The sequence below is a fragment of the Crassostrea angulata genome, chromosome 6 (genome assembly GCF_025612915.1).
Source record: "Crassostrea angulata isolate pt1a10 chromosome 6, ASM2561291v2, whole genome shotgun sequence".
In the NCBI taxonomy this organism is placed as follows: Eukaryota; Metazoa; Mollusca; class Bivalvia; order Ostreida; family Ostreidae; genus Magallana; species Magallana angulata.
The window spans coordinates 40,437,698-40,450,437 of NC_069116.1; the positions used below are offsets into that span (position 1 = coordinate 40,437,698).

General features: G+C 34.1%; 1 protein-coding gene across 1 annotated transcript; it reads left to right on the top strand.

Annotated features, from left to right (window-relative positions):
- The first annotated feature begins 673 nt into the window (after positions 1-673).
- Positions 674-9,164, top strand: LOC128187503 (uncharacterized). Its single transcript, XM_052857929.1, has 4 exons — positions 674-1,016; positions 2,171-2,265; positions 3,834-5,322; positions 7,587-9,164. The coding sequence occupies exons 3-4, from the start codon at positions 3,899-3,901 to the stop codon at positions 9,022-9,024; spliced, it is 2,862 nt and encodes a 953-aa protein (XP_052713889.1). The 5' UTR covers positions 674-1,016; positions 2,171-2,265; positions 3,834-3,898; the 3' UTR covers positions 9,025-9,164.
- Positions 9,165-12,740: the final 3,576 nt, after the last annotated feature.

The following is a 12,740-nucleotide window of genomic DNA, read 5'->3' on the forward strand; positions in this document are numbered from 1 at the left end:
AGACGGCTCCTTTTCTACTTTAAAGATGATAAATGACTAGAGTGTTAATGAAATCGGATCCGGGGATTAGTCCGGTAATGCAATGCCTGTCATGATAGAATTTTTTTAAACAACCCATTCCAGACCTCCACCACAATAAAAAACAACAATAACAACAACATTTTAACACAAACCACACAAACTAGCTCAAAAAGGACACAAGATTACCCTCTGTAACCAAAATGATGCAAACCAAAATATACAGCGGGTGCAAAAAAATTGACAAATGCTATTATTATACGTTCATGTTAAATACTGAAATCTGATTGGTTTAGACGCAGTTGATAATCCGTTCTATTCACCTCAGCGTTAGCAACATACTTAGCAACGGGTAACACAACAAATTGTTACATGCGCGTAAATTATGCGCGTACGGTTCGTCGTGGAATTCACGTCATTTCTGTATTAAATCAGTAAAAAAAATCTCTAAAATTTAGACATTCAGTATAATAGAATATATAGTGTCTGTTTGGGAGGATAACAGTTGAAATTGACACCCCTCGAAAACCATTGTCAACCTCCGCTTCGCGTCGGTTGACAATGGTTTCCTCGGGGAACTTTTTCAACTGTTACCCTCTCAAACAGGCACTATTTATATATTGTTACGCGATAACCGCACGAGTCATTGCGCTGTTGAACCACGTTAAAATTTCACCTGCGTCTCTATATAGTTCGGGAGAAACACGAGAGTTGACATTGAAATTCTTTGAAACACTGACATTTTTGCTGAAGATTTTGGCGACAGAACATTTTTTTGTGGAAAATTCTTATCATAAGTTTTCTGCGAATTCAAACGACATATTACTTCGGATGTCAAGAATTGCTGAATTCTGTTGTACACACGTTTTCCACAAAGCGGGACGCTATGTCTCCCTGATGTGATCTTTTCTAGTGAAGCAGAAAATCTTCTGCACTCCTTTAAAAAAAAAACTTCCAGTACTTTAACAAGTTTGGGGGAAATAGATTAAAATGCAAACGTAAGTAGTGAATAACGTTTTTCATGATTTATTATGAAATGGTAACGAGAATCATTGATAATTAGTAAACGTACATATACTATTTAAATGCAGAGCAATTTCAGCTCTGAATGCACTGTTAAATGGGGAAAATTTGTTCAAACAAATGCAATGGTAATTATATGGCATGAAGATTGTAAACAATGAAAATGTTAAAAATTGTTTTTCCTCTTTTTTCAACACGAAAATCAACAACAATCAAGTGAAGACATAAATTGGAATTTGGTGAAAATTTCCTACGTTACATTAGTTTCTTATTCAACTCTTGTGTTCTACTTTTGGGGTTTTAAATATCTATATATTCACAGAACAAGGCCACTCCTATATACAGGAAGTAATGTTCAAAATTTTAGGGATATTTTGCTGCACATTCAGTCTTTAGAAAACTGGATGAAACATAATACAAACTAGGTTAAATGCACCAATTTTACGCCCATTACCATAATACGAGAAGCGTAGCGTATGATTTCCTATTGATACCCAGAAACCGCAAGATCTCGCCAGTAAAACCTATGGCGACAGACGTCTGCAATAATATGTGGATTTCTTGAAATAAATTTCAGGTGACTCAAGAATCTAGCCGAACTATTCATCTGATTTATAACATTTATTCAAACTAGTATGTCTTATTGATAGTCGATTATTTATTTTCATCGTTGGAAAGAATGCATAAGTTATGAGCATTGTTGTTGATTACCGACGGTATTTTTTTTTCAACTTCCATTGAAATGAAGACTGATTCTAAAAGTGTGTGTAAATCATTATCTAGAAAGTTATTCATGCAAATAAAACAATAACAGACAGACAAACAGACGTCATTGCTCTCAAAACATTTGAAACGTAGAGAGACCACTAACCGTTGGTATACAAAGATGTACACGAACCAAGCACTTGCCAAACGACGAGTTAACGTATCAAAAGTTGTTGCCAAATACGTCAGTTACATGCAGACAGACAGACAGACAGACAAACAGACAATCAGACAACTGTTAGTAAAGATTGACAGGCAAAAAGATAGACACGTCAAACAAGCGAAAAGTGTTTCTTCAATTTTGAGACGAATTAATGCCTGAATGTGTCTCCGTAGAAATCTTAAAACCCCTTTTTATTTTTAGGAAAACATAAATAATTTTGTATCCTGTAGTCTTGTATGTACAAACTTATTAGTTGTCTTAATGGAGCTACAGGAATCACCATCTTTTCATTTAAGGTACGTTATTTATTTGTTTTTATTTACTTCGTACAAGGGAATATCCAAAAACAAACGCTATTCCAATAAAAGTCGGCGTAAAAACTACAAAGATTAGTTACCATTATACATTTTATTCCCATTTTCTTTTTCAGTACTGAGTATAGAATAATAAGTACTATAGATAGTAAATACATATAAAATGGAGTTCCCTGGTACATTTTGAAGATATTCTATTGCATGTAATACATAATTGGATAAGAGAGTGACTTCGTAATCTCGAAAGTGAAAATAGGCGAAGTCCACGCTCTTTGATTTACATCGATTCTCTTTTTCAATTTAACGCAACAAATTTCCCGATTCCGAAGTTTGGTTTAATTTTTCGCCTCCTAGTGCCCATTCATTATGCTATTACACAAATATCACTTTATAATAACCATGCATACAAATTTTCATCCTGAAATTCAACTCTTGTTAAGACCATGCTTCTATCGAAATAAAAGAAATATAAAGACAGAAATAGTATGACCAGATATGACACCGATTTCTTTTTGAATTGAGGTACGATCAAGCACATAAAATTCAAGTAATCCAAAATGTAACACGATTTCTGAAGAAAAAAATAGATTGTTCAGAGCTTCAAGAAATGACCTTTTGACAGTTAGATGGCTATGTGCCACATAATTATTTTTGTCTTCTTCTTCGTTTTGCATCGCTGATTATTCCAACTGAGATCTATCATTATGTAACTATGCAATCGTGCAATAAATACCGGTACAAGGAAGACTTTTTCGTTGCATGCAATATTTAGCGGCCCGTCTTTGAACCAAAATGACCCGGTTTATTATTCAAAGAATGATTGATATAAACTTTGATTATAGTTCAAATTATTATTATCTTTCTCTCCGAAAGAATAATCTTTTCTTCCGGTTAGATTATTTTGTTCTCTTGAAATACAAACTGTATGACAAAAGTCTTTAAATTATACGAATTAAAAAAAAAGGCCTCTGTCTATTAGAATAATAATTAAACGCTTAGAAATAAATTATCAGATTAAAGGATTCTACAGACCCCAAAACAAGTGCTAAAAAAGTAGAACAATTTTGTGATCAGGTAATATTTCTTTCTTTCTTTTTTTTCAATAATATTGTAGTTTGTGCAAATCCACCAATTCATTACGGCCCTCTTATTGTTGAAAGCCTTAAATAAAGATAAATGTGTTCGGATCCCTTCAGGAAAGAACACAAGGAAGTGTGGCAAAAAAAAAAAGTGAAATGCAATGCATATGCATACGGGTTTTAAGGCAAAGGTGGGAATGAAGTGTTAGCGTGTGTAGTTATTGGTGACAATTTTTCTGTGAAATGATCGTTCAATGCAAATAGGTATTGTACTTCAGAGCTGTTGTTTTTCATTACAGCGTATTTTTACTCTTGAAAAAAAATCTTGGGTGATAAAACGGACATTGTCGAGTATTTTACTGACAAGCTCTTGTTGTCTTTCATTTTACAAAGAATTTAAATGTATTATTATGTTCGCATACAATTCATACTTTATAACAAATAATACGCATAGAATGATTTATCTTTCAGAGTACAGATCTTCTGCAAGGAGAGATTTTAAAATGAGGATGAGCTGTATTTAAGAAATATACAGGATGTTGTTCCTTGACCATGGACTGGTGTCTACTCTGCTCTCAATATTGTCGCTTTCATGCGTATTTTGCCTGTGTGGGGGGAAAAAGCAAGTTGATTTTGATTTACACAACCATCTGCTGAATCTCACGCGATACAATCCTGCCATCATCCCTACTTGCGGCAAAGATGACAACGTGACAGTGAAAATAGGAGTGGCTTTACGAGACATAGTGGAGGTTGTTGAAAAGCAACAAATAATTCGGGTCAAAGTGTGGGTCCGTCTAAGATGGAAAGACTGCATGTTGCAATGGGACCCGCTACTGTTTCAAAACAAGACCGAGTTGGTTGTTCCATACTCCGAAATATGGATACCTGATATAACCCTGTACGAAGGAATTAGCGACGAGGAGAATATGCCGGGCATGAGGGATTACCGCGCTAGCATCTCCTCCACCGGAAATGTTATGTATAATTTCCCAACAATCTTGACAATCACCTGTAGAATAACTGTGACATATTTCCCGTTTGATCACCAAGTATGTAAATTGAAGTTAGGTTCCTGGATATACAGTGGCAAATACATCGATCTGGAAAACCTTTGGGAGAAAGTGGACGTTTCTAATTTTCTAACACATAATGAATGGGATGTAGTGGATACACTTGCAAAGAAAAACAACATTTTCTACATTTGTTGTCCCGATCCCTATCCTGATATCACCTTCCATATTCATTTGAAAAGAAAGCCTATTTTCTACACAATTACAATTATTTTCCCGGGCTTTTTGATTAACATTTTAACCTTCATGGGTTTTGTTTTGCCACCTTTTTCGGAAGAAAAGATTACTTTGCATATAACGGTCCTGCTCTCCACAACAGTCTTTCTGTTACTTGTGCAAGACAAACTGCCGTCTTCTTCCGAAGGCTTCCCGTTCCTTGCCGCATACTTTGCGGTATCCATGGGACTTGTGTGCATTTCGTGCGTGTTTTCCGCCATCGTCATGTATTTATACTACCGAATACCGGAAGAGCACCATATTCCTTGGCTGGTCCGTTATATCTTTCTGGACAAGCTGCGAGAGATTCTCTGTGTCAAAGGAGAGAAGGCCCTAAATGACGAGAGCGTTGTTCAGATAACGGATATCCGTTCTGTTAAAACAGGAGAAAGTCTGTCACAAACTAAATGTGTAGAGATTCACAGCGGAAGTGAATATAGAATAGAGCCTGGGCACTCATTATCAATGGAGGGTGAAATTCCAGAATATGCCGAGGACTCGAATCATCGACATCAGTCTTGTGGTAACGAGAGGCACATTACTAATGAGTGGAAACTGTTTTCGAATGTCTTGGACAGGTTTTTCATGTCGGTCTACCTGTGTCTTACGATAGCCAACAACGTCGTCTTCTTCTCAATAATAAACAATTATGATGGAAAAGATATTCCTTTACAATGACGTTAACGTAACGCTTTAGACGACTTTTTTTTTTTAGAGGAAATATCGTTTTTGTTGATTTTCTTGTGCATTATCATCATTATTATCATATCATGTTTTCCGATCAGTTATTTTCCTTAACCGCAATTTCTGTGGTCAAAACTACTGCATTTACTCTTTGAGCAACTAATTGTTATTAAAGTTGGAAGAAATTTACAGGGGGTTCTGGGAAAGAATACAATTATGAATAAAAAGAGTCTACAACAAATGTTCACAAGAAAAGTTCTTCCTCCGAATATTGAAATAAAAAACATTATATAAAAAAAATCATCGGTTTTCGAAGTTTTCAAGTTTCCTGCTAACTTGCTTCTAGTAGGAAATACAGAGTGGAAACAAGTCTATTTTACCTGTTACTCGGGTGAGCGATGTGGCCCGTGGGCCGCTATTTCAGTACAAAGTCCAGAACCACTTTCGACTGGTCCAAAAATCATAGTTTAAAGGGGGGAAAAATGAAATACACACTACATCAAGATGTTTGTTTTGTAACATCACAAAACGCCCAACTCATGAAATGGTGTCGATGATTTTACCTCTCTCCTCAGACCATTTTTCTGTTCTTAGTTAAAAACTATGCCTAGTATTTTTATGAATTTGTTCTTATTATAAGTTTTTTTCTTTACTAAGAATTTATTTAGCACTTAACTGCATTTTTAAAGAAAATTCTTAGAATCTTTATGAATCCCTGCCCTGGTGCCTAAATTATTAATTCAGGGGTGATGGCTTGAACATACTATGTATACACATGTATAGATATATACTATAGAAAAAGGTTCGATTAATTCGCTGTTAATATTGGCATTTTTTGTTCAATTGTTTTTTGACGATACTTTTGTAAAACATCTAAATTAAAAATTTCAAAATAAGATTTCCCTTTTCGAGATAGCCTTGGTCTTTTTTTTTAAGCATTCTTCAAAAATTGCGATTTACCAAATTTGGTCGAAACTGAATTAACGGTAATGCAAAAAGCAAGCGTCGAAAATAACTACATGTAATTTTGATCAGAAAAGCGTATTTTAGCTTTCTGCTCAGATTAGCAAAAATAATTGATAAACTAAATACATGTAGTTTCAAATCAGAAATTCGCATATCATTCTTTCCTGCAGAGAAGTCAATATAAATAATTAATGTCTCTGTTTCCCTCATGGGTTTGGTCGTAGTATGCGCCAAAACGTATAACAAAGTCAAGAAAAGCAATGAAAAATTTAAAAGATGTGTGATTCAAGTTACTGAGTATTAGATTCGGGTACATGTTTATACAAGAGGCTTAAAGTTTAGATATATCTTCAGCGATTCGTTTATAGAGATTATTATATTACAGAATCACAAAATTCATGCATAATGAAATATTTTAATAATTTCAATTATGTCTACATCATTTTAAATTTGCAGTTATTTATATGCATGTTTTTCGATAAGTATCTATCGTACATGTCATTCTAAATAATCCTAAACCTCGTGCCTTCCTTCTCATGATTGTACAATAAAAGTCGTTTATACCGTTTAGTAATTGTGAGAGTTAGTTTCAGTTTTGGTAAAAATGATTCATTTTATGAGAAATGCATTTTTTTTTAAATGTTACCAAAGCTAAGTGCGACTCCAGTCAGGTGAGATTCTCAAATACAAAGGAGGTTTACAACCTTGGAGCAAAAGGTTTTTCTTTCAGTTTCTAATAAGTTCGAACGATAAAGGGCAGTTCTTGGAAATTTAAATTTAAATTCCGCGCTCGATACAGAAAAGGACGCAGTTTTTTCACGAAATATTCAGAACTTATAATTTGCTCATTTTATGACAATGACACATAGAACAGTTCACTTGACACTGCTTACCGATTAATACATGTACAAATAAGAGAGACAAATCTTTCATGAATTATATTTCTTTACCGGGATCAGTTTTATTTTTAGAAAAAGTATATTTTTTTACGCGTTACCAAAAATTCTACTAATCAAAGCAGTTGGTTATTGTCCATCGACGTCATCATTTGATCATATCGGAACCTGTATTATGTCACAATTTACTCAAGAAAAAATTGCCTGGGGTGATAAGACAGTTTAAGGTTTAATCTGCGCGCTCTTTATGTCTTTAATTGAACAAAGAAGTGAAACACGTGGGAACAAACAATTCATACTTATTTGTGAATAATACATGGTTTATCTTTCACAACACAAATGGGTTTCTCTGCACGACGGAATTTTAAACGTCCAAGCTGAATTTTAAGGATAAACAATACAGTGTTCTTCAACATGAGACTTGTGCCTCTTCTGTTTTTAATTTTTCAACTTTCTGCCGTATTTTCTCCATCTGAAGGAAAAAAGCAAAACCAATTTGACTTAAATGATCATCTGCTGGATCATTCTCGATACAACCCCGACATCATCCCAATTTGCAGTCAATATGACCGTGTGACAGTGAAAATAGGAATGGCTTTACGAGACATTGTTGAAGTGAACGAAAAACTACAAATGGTTCGCGTTAAAGTATGGGTACGTCTTAAATGGAAGGATTGTATGTTGCAATGGGACCCGCTACTGTTTAAAAATCAGACCGAGTTGGTCGTTCCATACTCCAAAATCTGGATACCGGATATAACCCTGTACGAAGGGGTTAGCGACGAGGAGAATATGCCTGGTATGAGAGATTACCGCGCTAGCATCTCCTCCACCGGAAATGTCATGTATATTTTCCCAAGTATTTTAACCATCACTTGCAGAATTTCTGTAACTTATTTTCCGTTCGATCACCAGGTGTGTAAATTGAAGTTTGGTTCCTGGATATACAGTGGCAAATACATCGATCTGGAAAAGCTTTCGCACAAAGTGGACACAACCAATTTCCTAACACATAACGAGTGGGACGTAGTGGATACAGCAGGAGTCAGACATAACATCTTTTACAGTTGTTGTCCTGACCCTTACCCTGATATTAGTTTCCATGTTCACCTGAAAAGAAAACCGATATTTTACGTTATAACTATTATTTTCCCTTGTTCCTTGATAAACGTGTTAACCTTCATGGGTTTCGTTTTGCCGCCGTTTTCTGGAGAGAAAATTTCCCTGCAAATAACGGTCCTGCTCTCCACAACAGTCTTTCTGTTGCTTGTGCAAGACAAACTGCCGTCTTCTTCCGAAGGCTTCCCGTTCCTCGCTGTGTACTTTGCCGTATCCATGGGACTCGTGTGCATTTCGTGCGTGTTTTCCGCCATCGTCATGTTTCTGTATTTCCGTTTACCGGAGGAGCACAAGATTCCTTGGCTGCTCCGCTACATATTCTTGGACAAGCTGCGGGTGATTCTTTGTGTCAAAGGAGGAGAAATTTTAAATGACGAGAAAGTTGTTCAGATTACGGATATTCGTTCTCTGGAAAATGGACAAAGCCTCCCTCAACATAAATGTGTGGAGATTCACAGAGGAAGGAAATCTCGGAAAGATTCTAGCTTAACGTCTTCGAAGAATGGCGAAATTCCAGAATATGATGAAAAATCGAAAAAACAGCAACAGTCGGAAGTTAACAAGAGTCATATAACTGATGAGTGGGAGTTGTTCGCGAATATCTTGGACAGGTTTTTTATGTTGATTTACTTGTGTCTAACGATTGCCAACAGTGTTGTCTTCTTCTTGATTATGGACAATTATAACGGTCAGGACCTCCCTTTTTGAGTGAAATTAGACACTTCAGAAAACTGTTCATCTCGTGGAGATTTTTATAATGTTCAAATAAATATCGTTTTATGTTGTTATTTTCCAGAGAGTGTATGCATATTTTTTTTTTATCTTGAAATGGATTTTATGAAACAGTTTACCGTTTTTATTTTGTTTTATTGTTACTTGAAAAAAAAAAACTCCTGGAGCTGTCACTATCATGTCAGATAGCCCTTAGTTCGTACACAACTAAAGCTCTCTGTAGATGGGATGTGATTATACAATTGGGACGAAGTACATGTTTACATCGTTAATAGTGTTGTAAATATTGAATTAACTGTCACAAGGTAAATTAAGAGTTGACATTATGCATATTAAATATATTTTATCGATGCCAAATTTCAACGGAAGATGTCATTCAAAGCTCTCTATCAAATTTTCTCAATATGACTTTATTGATGTTGTATATTGAATTCAAATTGTATAGAAAAAACTTTATTTCTCCTCCAAATTAATTCGTCTCGTTTTTTTTCTCTCCAAATTATTCCCTGCTGTCCGAAATGGTCACTTTTAGATACAAGTGTCAACTCAAGCCACCTTAAATAATTGCTTGTTTATTTAATTTTATGATAGAACAAAGAAAAATCGCATAAACAGGTTTTTCTCACCTGTCATAGAAATTGGTCATTTGGCGAAGTAATCTAAACCATTCAAGTGTCAAATGACCAGCTGTTCAGTTAAACATGTAATATGCAAAAATTTCTTAGAGCATCTGTCATTTGGCAAAATCAGACAACTTGCAATTAAATCTGTCTGATCCGTAGTAACAATTGAAATTCCGATTCGACTAAGCTTAATATGAAAGTGTTCAAGATATCAAAAGACAACATTAAAAAAATAATAATAATCTCTAATAAGCATCAATATTTAAGTAGGAGCAGTACATTTACTTTTGTTTTGAAAGCTTCAAGTACCAGGGATGCAACCATGCATGCACGGTGACTTAAATGCGCGGGGGAGCGGATCCGGTGTCCTAAGACTCAGTGCTCACTTAAATTCTTATCTTTAAATGTATGTGGACTGAAAAATAGACTTCATTACGATGAATTTGCAAACCTTATTTCTGAATATGATATTTTAAGTTTCACAGAAACCAAAACAGATGACACTGATTCTATACAAATACCCGGCTTTGTAACCTATATGAAAAATAGACACAAACTCTCAAACATCAGATCGGGCGGGATAATCGTAGCTATCAAAGACAATATTGCGAAACATATAAATGTAATAGATACTGACTGTAAATTTATTATGTGGCTAAAGATAAGCAAGGTTTTATTCAACATTGATAAAGATGTAATCTGTGGAGTTGTTTACATACCTCCAGAGGCTAGCAAATACTCACCTAATGACAGTTTTATGGAAATAGAACAAGAGCTTTTTAATTTCTCTAAAGACTCGAATTAATTTTGTTTCATGGGAGATTTTAACTCCCGAGTTGGTCGTCTTGGTGATTTTGTTGAACCTGATGATTTTTCAACAAATGTAAAACAACATAATGTTGTTACTGAAAACATTGATTGCGCCTCTTATTTTGAAACTTTAGGAATCCCTATATCTAGAGCTGCCATGGATACTGTATGTAATAATTTTGGTTATAAGATGATAGACTTCTGTAAAAATAACAATTTTTTTATTGCAAATGGTCGAGTTGGTAATGATATTGGTGTTGGTGCACTCACGTGCAAAAACAGTAGTACCGTAGATTATGTTTTATGTAGTCTAGAGCTGTTTCAGTATCTATGTAATTTTCAAGTTCTAGACTTTTGTAATTTATTTTCTGATGTACATAGGCCTATATCTTTTTCTATCAAGACAAATGTCACCGCTTCAATTGTTAATTCTTTACCTGCGAAAAACCAACCGTGAAACTTTGGTCAGCAAACAATGCAGACGTTTTCCGTGAAAAGTTAGATCACTCCACCGTCGAAAGGATCACTGACGAACTATTACATTTAAAGACATCAAATATCGTGAATGAGGAAAATATTAAAACGGTGATGACAAAATTGTGTAAATTATTCATTACAACGGCAGAACAATCTTTTGGGAAAAAACATAGTGCTCCTGTAAATTCTAAGGATAAACCATGGTTTAACTCCAAATGTAAGACAGCAAGGAAGAAATTTCATTTAGCGAAGCGTATGCACAGCCGCAATCAATCTACAGAAAATAAGGCCACCTTAAAGTTAACAAGTAAACATTATAAAACAGTTATGGACGAATCCTTAAAGAAATACAGAAAGGACTTATCAAATAAATTGCAGAATCTACGTGCGTCGAGTACTAGAGAATACTGGAACATTCTTAACAATTCAAATAAGACAAAAAAATGTTCTGCGGATATTGATACATTGTATAACTTTTTTAAAACATTGAATGAAAATGAAGGCGCTGAAACATGTGATAATATTATTGATCAATCGGATACGGTGAATGAATTAGTTAATAGCCCTATCACTAGGGAAGAGATTGTGAATTCAATTAATAGTTTAAAAAACAACAAAACCCCTGGCTATGACAATGTTATGAACGAACACATTAAAACTACAATGTCGAATTTTTTACCACTGTATGAAAACTTGTTCAACATTATTTTTGATACTGGTATTGTCCCAGAGGAATGGTTAATAGGCATTATTAGACCAATATATAAAAATAAGGGTGACCCATCTAATCCAGAAAATTATAGACCAATCACTTTATTAAGTTGCTTAGGGAAAGTATTAACTAATATTTTAGGAACACGCATTGAACATTTTGCAGATGATATTTCACTTATTAAAGAAAGTCAGGCGGGATTTAGGAAAGGGTTTTCCACACTTGACAATATTCTAGTTCTGCAGTTTTTAACACACACACTGATCAACAGTAAAAAGAAATTATTCTGTGCATTTGTAGATTTCAAACAAGCTTTTGATACAGTATGGAGGGATGGGCTCTGGTACAAACTTCTTAAAAGTGGAATAAATGGTAAATGTTTTACATACATAAAAAACATGTACAAAGGTATAAAATCAAAAATATGTATTAATGGTTTTTCATCTGATCTTTTTACTTGTAATGTCGGTGTACGACAAGGAGAAAGCTTATCTCCATTCTTGTTTTCCTTGTATATAAATGATCTAGAAGATTATTTGTTAGATAAAAACATAACTGGATTGTCTACAATTACTGAGGGAATTGAAAAGGAACTTTTTTTAATATTTAAACATAGGTAATCACAGATTACAAAGCTCACCGAGATGAGACATCACCCTTATGAGACTTCACCTTTATGAGACCACCTTTATCATATTAAATGAAAATCATGAATACTTTATGATCTTGGATATTCATGGATTCTGTTTTTACACAATATCGTATATCATCTTTTAAAAAAATTGTATGATAATCATATGTTAATCAATACAATAATATAAAATTAAATTTTGCATCCTATCATATCTACAACATATATCATAAAATACAATAAAATAGCATAATAAACAATGATGAGATATAATATTGTAACGTATGATATGACATTGTATTGTGTTATATGTTATTGTATTTGATCACATAATACAATATCATAATATGTAAAACAATATAGTATTATATTACAATATCATATTACATCATAACAAAACATATGATATTATATTGTATAATATAGTATGATATTGTAT

Bases quoted from the DNA above. Each gene is read 5' to 3' on its own strand.
- LOC128187503 (XM_052857929.1), top strand. From the start codon at position 3,899: ATGTTGTTCCTTGACCATGGACTGGTGTCTACTCTGCTCTCAATATTG. The intron at 5,323-7,586 runs ACAATGACGTTA...CTGAATTTTAAG, and splicing joins GATGGAAAAGATATTCCTTT to GATAAACAATACAGTGTTCT.